Raw genomic sequence first — 8,257 nt, 5'->3', positions numbered from 1 at the left:
GACAGTTCTCAGTGTTACCTTTTTCCCTAAAGTAAAGCAAACCAAAAAATTTTTTTAATTAACTTGGATCAATTTTCCAAATAGGGAATCTAAATGACTGTAGAAGAATTTACAGAGAAACATCTGGAATAACACACACAGACATGTATTTTCTAATAACTGTTAACATAAAAAGCAGCTAAGATTTCTTCTCACAGAAAACAGAGATGCACAGATAAGCCCAGGTGGGCATTGTAAAATCTGGTTAAATACACTAAGCAAATATTAAACTGGTGAATTTTACCCGACAGGAATCTTAAATACCAGAAAAGTACCTTCAAATTTTACTTTATTTGGAAATAATACAAATTCATTATTTTAATATTTAAAGATTGTGGTAATATAGTCAAAACACATAAATATTATAATATACATTTAGAAATTAAATATAAAGTCAACACAACACTCCTTAAAAACTCATATGTACACTTGCAATAAGTCTGAGGTTTGAGCATTCAAGCTCATCAGATTTCCCCATGGAAATGGGTGAATCTTGCAGGGAGATTGTCCACAGGATACACGGTGGGACTGGTTTTCATTGTAGGAGGTCCATTTAGAAGCTGCCAGTCACAATGCCTGGCCAGCTCCACTGTAAATATTTTGAGAAGAATTTTTGCAAATTCTTTGCCTACACAGCTCCTAAGGCCTCCTCCAAATGGAATGAAGCTGAACCTGGATGCATCCTCTGGGTGAGGCAGCATGAATCGGTCAGGATTAAATTCTTCCTTGTTGGTGAAGATCTCTGCCACATCATGAGTATCACAGATACTGTAGATAACATTCCAGCCCTTGGGAATCTGGTATCCCTGCAAAAGATTATGAAACCCCAAGGGCTGACAAACTGGAATTTAACTTTCAACAACAAAAAGCAGTCACTGATATCTTTGGGGAAAATTATGAGCTAAAAGCAAGGGAGAGGTAGAAAGAGAAAGGTAGATCCAGGTTGCTGAAACACACCTTCATATAGGGCAGAACAATGATCAAAAGCGTAAGAATTGCAGCCACAGCATAGGGAAGGAAGCGAGAGGAGTTTTTTAAACCACAACAAAAGGGAGAGAGAAGAGAATTTTAACTTACATTTAATTCAAAAGTCTTCAGAGCAACCCGAAACCCTCCTGGAACTGGGGGATTCAGTCGAAGGGTCTCCTTAATAACACACCCGATGTATTTAAGTTGTTCCAAAATTTCCATGTCCAACTTGTTGTCTTGATTGCTCTTGCAAAGTAAACCCTATCAAAACAGTCATACAGAGGTGAACAGTTATTTTGTGTTCCAATAAAATCATCCCAGCAGACGTAAACAGGGCTTAAGTGGAGACTAAACCCAAAGGGCCCCATGATGGGAGAGACTGGGAGGGGGAAACAGCAGCTAGTGGCCATTTGCCTGCCCAAATTCACTATCTATTTACAATCCCAAGAGAATGCTGCTCACCAGTTAGAAGGGCCAAGTTTCTCCCCTCGCCCCGCCCCCCACAACCCTCCCACTCACCACCACCCACACTAATCAGCTATTCACACTGATCACACTATGTATGCCCTCGGACACACCAATTCAAGAAAGTGGAACCTATCTGAGAATCTCCTCGGTTCAGCAAAAGGTGGAGGAGGGGTCGAAATGAATACAAGGTCAAACCCTGCGTAAGTGGGATCACAGCTCAAGACTCCATCCTGTTTATTCACAAAGCTAATTCTCCCCACTGGCTCACACAGCCCTGGGCCCTGCACTTTCAAAACACTCAATGAAGGCAGCACACTGACTTATTCGGAAGTTGGCTAGGGAGCAGCTGAATTTCCTAAGCTAGTAAGGACACCCCCAGTCCCAGTCTCCCTACCTTACTCTTCAGCTCTTCTCGCACTTTCTGGAGAACATGTGGGTAGAGCCCCAGGTAAGTGATCAGAGATGTGGCTGCACTGGCCGTGGTTTCGTGTCCTCCAAAGAGGAGTTCGGTTGAAGATTGCTTTAGTGCCTAAAATAGAGTAAGATCCACGTTCTCACAAGTCCACAAGTCTGCGTGCGGTTTGACAGAAGGATTACTCAGAATCGAACTTAGATTTCTGGAGGGAAGACTAGAAGGGCTAAATGTTTTGCTGACAGAAAGTCAAGGAAAGCAATATCTTTAAACAAAATGCAAAGTCCCTTTAGTTCGAGTACGACCCCACTCTACCGGAAACTCCTGAGTTAAAGTCTTAGTTTTATTAAAATCGCAAGGTTCTTTATTAACATTTTTGCAAATTCCAACTTTCCCTTTGAAGCCTGGAAAGGTTAGGGGACGCTCCCAGTTCCGCCGCAGCCCCTTCCGCAGCTCTCCTGACCCGGTGTCTCAGCCTTCGGAATTCCATCGCTGTAGTCTGAGAGGGCCGCCCACTCCAGAAAGCTGGGTCCCAGGCGCGCGCTTTGGGGGCCCCAGGAACCACGCTTGGAAAGCCAGGGGACCAAACTCCGCAATGCCTGGTCTGAAGCTGTCACTCACCTGCATGTCCAGCCGCTCTCCCCTCTCCCACGAGTGCTCGATCAACAGCTGCAGCGCGTCTTTGCAGCCCCTGCCCGCCTCGGATGCCCGCAGCCCGCAGATCTTGGCGCGAATGTTCTGCTCGATGCGCGCGTGAATGAGGTTCCGTGCCTTCATGCCCTGAGCGCAGAGAGCGCGCGGAGGTGAGCAGACGCCCGGGTCCCGCGCCCCTAGTCCGCAGCCCGTTTGCCGCCCTTACCCGGTACAGCCCGCTGAAGGGCACGTCGATGGGCAGTGAGAAGAGATTGCGGGTCATTTCCTCGAAGGCCTCCACAAGCTGCTGCTCTGCGTCCCCGTCGCCGGCCAGTTGGGGTTCGCAGCCCAGTAGGATGCGCATGGCTATTCGGAACATGAGGCGCTTCACCTCGGGGTAGACCAGGAGGCCGCGCTCGCCGCAGCTCAGCCACTGCTCCAGGCTGCTGCCCACTTCCTCGGTGATCACCGGCACGTAGCACTCGAGTGCCTCGCGGCTGAAGGCCCGCATAATCACCTGAGCCCCGAGGAGCGGAGAGCGTTAAAACCCTCCATCCGCCCCTCTCGTCTACCGCCGTCCCCTTCCAGACACCCCCAGTCCTGCCAGACACATGGCACTCTCCGAGCTGGGAAAGCTAACCTGGAGATGACAGAGGGTCCTAGCCTACCTCAAGCTGCTAGCCCGCGCCCAGCATCCACCAGCCGGAATTCCTGTCATAAATGGGGTCCCCTTCCCTGTCCATCCGTCGCCTCCCGCCCCCACCTTCTTGCGCTGCTTGTGCGAGGAGTCGTGCAGGTTAGAGAGGCAGCCAGATCCCAGAATGGTGCGCACCGACGCTGGCCAGTGGACCGACACCAGCCGGTGCTCTCCGAGCAAGATGCGCCGCACATTGTCCGCGCCCATCACCCGCACAGTGGGCCGCCCGAACAGATGCGTCTTGTAGATGAACCCGTATTTCCTGCGCTTCATCTGCAGGAACTTCCTCCGCTGTGGGAGGAAGGCCGAGGAGAGAGGCGGGCATGAGGGGGCGCCGGGGAGCGCCGCGCCTCGCGCCAGCCCTGCTCCTAGCCGCAATCGCCTGCCTCCCGGGGGCGCCTACCCCGACTTTAGCAGAAGCCCAGAGCCGCTCCGGGCTCCGGGAAAGCGGCCTGTCCCGCCCCATGCTCCCTTACCTGCAGTACCATCTGCAAGGTTTCCCCAAAGAAGGGGAAGCCCATAGTCCCGGGGGGCAATGGGAGGGCACAACTGCGGTCGCGGCCGCTCACGCAGTACAGGTCCCAGAGCTTGATCGCAGCCAGGAAGAGCAGCAGCGGCAGCACGAAGGTGCAGAGCGCACTGGCCAGCAGCGCCGGGAGCCCCATGGCGCGCCGCGACCTCCCGCGCCACCTGCCGCCGCCGCCAGCGCTCCAAACCCCACGGCGCGGCCGCTTTATAGGCGGCCCAGGTTGCTGCCCACGTTACCTTGGTCAGACAATTAGTTCACCCAAAGTTCATCTTTAATTGCGGATTGGGCCCCTGGCTCCTCCCCCCGCGAGGCGCTGCCCAAAATCTTTAACCGTTTGTTCCGCGCCGAGGCAGAGGCGGCGCGGTGGCGGCTTCCCTCCGAGCGCGCCTCCTGGGGTGCGCGGCTAGAAGCTGCCCGCCTCCCCCATCCAAGGTGTGCCGAGCTCCGAGGCGGCGGTGGGGGAGGGCCAGGACTCCGAGGAGCCGGAATTCCAAGCTCTAGCCTTCCTGGCGGTCTCTTTGGAATCCCTCCCGCCGGGTCCCACCCTCTGCCCCGGCCCAAAGCAGCCTTCACTGGCTTTCCATTTCCAGGCGCCGCGTGGGCTCTCTTCCACCTGCCGAGGAAGCAAGGGGAAGTCCGTTCAGGAATCGTCCAGCTGCCTCCTCCCACGAGTGGGGAAACTGAGGTCCAAAAGAGATGCATAAAGCAGGCCTCCCGACTTTTCCGAAGGATCGAGCAGAAGAGCCCAGTGCCAGAGTCCAAGAGAGAGCCGCGGGGCATCCGGCGCAATAGGCAGATCTGGGATTCCCAGCTCCCCAACCCCCGCAAGGGGGCCAGCACTTGTGAAGTCTTGGGAGGTCCTACTTCAGTATACAAGAGGGCATCCAGGTCCCTCAGGTCCCCAGGTGCTACCCTGCACAAGCCTGATCCCCGACCCTGGGGCACTTCGTCTGGGGCTCGGCAGTCGGTGCCCGTCTTTGAGATACGAGCACAGCCCACCCATTCTGAAGGCCCTGCGGCTTGGCGCCCCAGCTGGACAGCAGGGAAGGGGGTCCTCAGCCCTGGCAGGATAAAGAGATGGTGTAAGAGGAAGGGGAGCCCAGGAGTCCTGGCTTCGAGTCCCGGCTCCATCTCTACTGCGCGTGACCTTGGGCAAGTCACCACACATCATTGTGCCTGTTTCCTCCTTCTTAACAGGGAGGCGATCATTCCCGATCTGTCTAAGCCTCAGGGTTGTGAGTTCCCAAAAGGGGGCTCCGGTTGCAACTACTCTTCCCAGCTCCGGGCACGGTAGGCTGCGTTACCTGTCCAGTACAACGGGCACTGGAGTCCTCCTCTCTCCCAAGTCCCACCCAGAGTAAAGCCACTGTAATCACCCAGGTGAGGGGGTGCTTGGCCCTAAACTCAGGCCTCTGCCGACCCCTAAGTGGGGGGGGGGGAGCGGTGAAGGAATCTGTACTGGGAAGTCTTCTGTACTTTGCCTAACTACAATCAGCAGCTACTGTAGCCAATGCCCGGAGCTCAGACGCTGCGGGACGCGCACCTGCGCTCTCTTTTCTCCACCTGCTGGAGCTTCCCGGCTCGGGACCAGCCAGGGCCACACGCTACCTGGGTTTGGGCGCTGAACGCACCAGCGGCACCGAAAATGAAACAGAATGACCTGCATTTGTTTAGAACCGAACACTGGCTCTGGCAGAAGCACGCCGCACGCCTTGGAAAGCGTCCCTTGGAGGTGGAAAACTCTGCTCCTGAGAGCTTAAATGCGTTGCCCTTCTCGCGGTGGTCCCCAAACTCGGAGGTATCAGGAAATACCTGCAGAGGTTGGAGGGACCCGCGCAATCCTAGCGACGCTCCAAGCCCGAGTCGCCGCCACAGGGCGTGTTTCCGGGGGTCAGCGTTTCCCCATAACCTGCCCAGTGTTTCAGAGGCTCTGGGCAGGGTTTCAGTCTCCGGCAAACGATTTGGTGGCTGTAAACACGGCGAGCCAACCTCTGGCCACTGCAGGAAGCCAGGCCAATCGAGCTGGAGGTAATTCTCAGAAATCCCGGGTCCGCCCCTTTCTGGACAGCGCCTCCGGCCGGGGTGCAAAGCCGGCGAACGGGGACGTGACCTGGGGCCCATTCCCAATCCTCGGGCCTGACCCGCCTGTGACCCCTGCAGGCCGGACCGTGACATCCGAGTGAACTCTGCGGGGCCACCGCGCCAAGTTCAGCGCACGCCGGGTCACAAGATGAGCGGGGCCTGCACGCTGGAAATTGCCGCAGGGAAAAAAACGTTTTAATCTATCTGCACATCGAGGCCAGCGGGGGCGTCCGGCAGGAAAGGACTAAATTTGAGAGTGAACGATCATTAAAGAACATCTTGAAGGGGGGCAGGGCGGGGGGGTGTCAATAAATTACCAGCCCAATAGGAACTTTGATCTAGAAATCTTGCCAAGCTTTCGTGGGTGGTGGTGGGCGGGGAGGGGGGTGGGTTCACTGAAAAACAACTTGTTTCCAAGATGTTTACAAAACAGCCTCCCTATTGCTAAGAGGCGGGATGCGGAGTCGTTTTTTTTTTTTTTTTTTTTTTTTTGTTTTGCTGGTAGGGAGGTGTGAGGGTGCAGGGACTAGACTGGAGTCACAACAAAACAGTCCACCTCCAGTTTTCTCCTTTCAGCCCCCCTTCTCATTTCTGAATATGCATTCCTGTCTCAGGGTTCTATACCTGCTGCTCCCTCTGCATGCCACACCCCTCCCTCAGGCCTGGCTGGTTCCTTCCAAAGTTAAATGTCACCTCCTCCAAGGTTCCCCCCACCCATCCAGCCTAATTTAGCCCCAGACACTCTCTATCACAGGCCTGTTTTATTTCCATGACAGCGCTTATCACCACTGGACATATTCTTACCCTTTTGTTTGCTAGTTTATTTCTTGTCTGCCTCCCTCCAGAGCATATCAAGTGCAGGAGGGAAGGAACCTCCTCTGCTCCTTCCCCATAGAATCTGCAGCTACTAAAACAGGAGCTCCGATATCCCTTGAAATTACTGAGCATGATGTACCCATGGAAAATTAAAATTGGAGCCACCCCTACAGAGGCTTATAGTTATTCCAGACCCCAGTGCAGGTCAACCAGGCCTTCTTGGAACCAGCTCAACCGACCTGCTTCTGAGGGTCCCTACCCCATTCTTCTCTCCTCTCTCTAAATCACAACCAACCCTGAAGCCTGCATCCTTCTCATCCTCACCCAAACCCATGCTTCTCAGGCCAGGCTGTCCTCTGCATTTGCAAGAGCACTCTTAGGGCAGGCTCACATCCTGCCACCTTTGCTGCCCCTGGCGTCTACCGAGCTCAGGGCCTGGCGCCAGGCCCTTGACTGGCAATGGGTGATGAATTGCACTGTGTGGGGGTTATGGTGTCAGCCCAGGTCGGAAGGGCCCGCTGCACTCTGGAGCTACCAACCCTGTAAGTGCCTGCTGTGTCCCCCTTCCTTCTGGCCCTGGGATCCACCTTAAGCATGAGGTCAGGAGGGCACTGGCTTTCTTCTGGTTCACTAAGGGGTCAGCTCAGGCCTGGGCAGCTACTTCCCTGGCTCACCCCTTACGTCCAGCTGCCCCAGCCTGTTGGAAGCTGGGTGGCAGATTGAAGTGGGCTGTTGGAATGATGACATGGATGCTTTTGGCTTTGATTTAAACACTGGTTGGAACCTCTGTACTGGAACAATTGAGAGAGTCCTCAAGTCAAGCTAGGGCTTATCATGAAAAGGAGGCCAAACGGTTCAGCCCCACCTGATGGCCACAGGAACAGAGGTTGGGGCAGAAGAGTGAAGGGATAGGGGTGGAGGAGAGCACTGGCTGGGGAGTCCAGGAGCCTACTACTGGGCTTCTCAGGTGAGTCATTCACCTCAATTGCTCCTCAATTTCTCCTCTGTGATAGAGAGGATGGTGAAGCCGTAAAACCAGAAGTCCCTGAAATGGCAGGGAGGGGTGAGGGCGCAGGGACTAAACTGGAGTCACTGGAAAGGAGTGACTCCAGGGCGTGGTGGGTCACACCTGTAACCCCAGCACTTTGGGAAGGCAAGGCAGATGGATCGCTTAAGCCCAAGAGTTTGAGATCAGCCTGGGTGACATGGTGAAACCCCATCTCTACTAAAAATAGAAAAAATTAGCTAGGCATTGTGGCACGTGCCTGTGGTCCCAGCTACTTGGGAGGCTGAGATGGGAGGATGGCTTGAGCACAAGAGGCAGAGGTGGCAGTGAGCTGGTTGTGCCACTACACTCCAGCCTGGGCCACAGAGGAAGACCCTGTCTCAAAAAAAAATAAAAATAAAAATAAGGTCCCTGAAACCTGGAGACAATTCACAGCCCAGATTCTGGGGTTATATTCAGAGAGAAGTCAGGGTAGCCCAGGCCCCAGGCTGCCCAGCTCCCAGCCCCTCTCTGGGTATAGTGGGTCCTTCCCCGGCCTCCCCAACCCTGCACCCTAGTGCCTTCCCCGCAGGGAGGAGCTGCCCAGCTAAGCCCTAGCCTCCTCAC

General features: G+C 54.6%; 1 protein-coding gene across 1 annotated transcript; it reads right to left on the bottom strand.

The window, feature by feature from the left end:
• Positions 1 to 311: 311 nt before the first annotated feature.
• LOC126962029 (cytochrome P450 26A1) lies at positions 312 to 3,972 on the bottom strand. Its single transcript, XM_050802796.1, has 7 exons — positions 3,695 to 3,972; positions 3,285 to 3,509; positions 2,748 to 3,038; positions 2,510 to 2,668; positions 1,871 to 2,005; positions 1,117 to 1,269; positions 312 to 845 (listed from the first exon to the last, which is right to left on the bottom strand). The coding sequence occupies exons 1-7, from the start codon at positions 3,881 to 3,883 to the stop codon at positions 504 to 506; spliced, it is 1,494 nt and encodes a 497-aa protein (XP_050658753.1). The 5' UTR covers positions 3,884 to 3,972; the 3' UTR covers positions 312 to 503.
• Positions 3,973 to 8,257: the final 4,285 nt, after the last annotated feature.

Source organism: Macaca thibetana, chromosome 9 (assembly GCF_024542745.1).
Source record: "Macaca thibetana thibetana isolate TM-01 chromosome 9, ASM2454274v1, whole genome shotgun sequence".
In the NCBI taxonomy this organism is placed as follows: Eukaryota; Metazoa; Chordata; class Mammalia; order Primates; family Cercopithecidae; genus Macaca; species Macaca thibetana.
The sequence above is the reverse complement of the archived record's forward strand: the minus strand, read 5'-3'. Positions and strand labels throughout refer to the sequence as shown.

Coding starts and splice junctions, on each gene's coding strand:
- LOC126962029 (XM_050802796.1), bottom strand. CDS start 3,883: ATGGGGCTCCCGGCGCTGCTGGCCAGTGCGCTCTGCACCTTCGTGCTG. Junction 2,669..2,747: donor CCTTCAGCGGGCTGTACCGG/GTAAGGGCGGCA, acceptor CTCTGCGCTCAG/GGCATGAAGGCACGGAACCT. Junction 1,270..1,870: donor GAGAAGAGCTGAAGAGTAAG/GTAGGGAGACTG, acceptor CTGTTTTGATAG/GGTTTACTTTGCAAGAGCAA.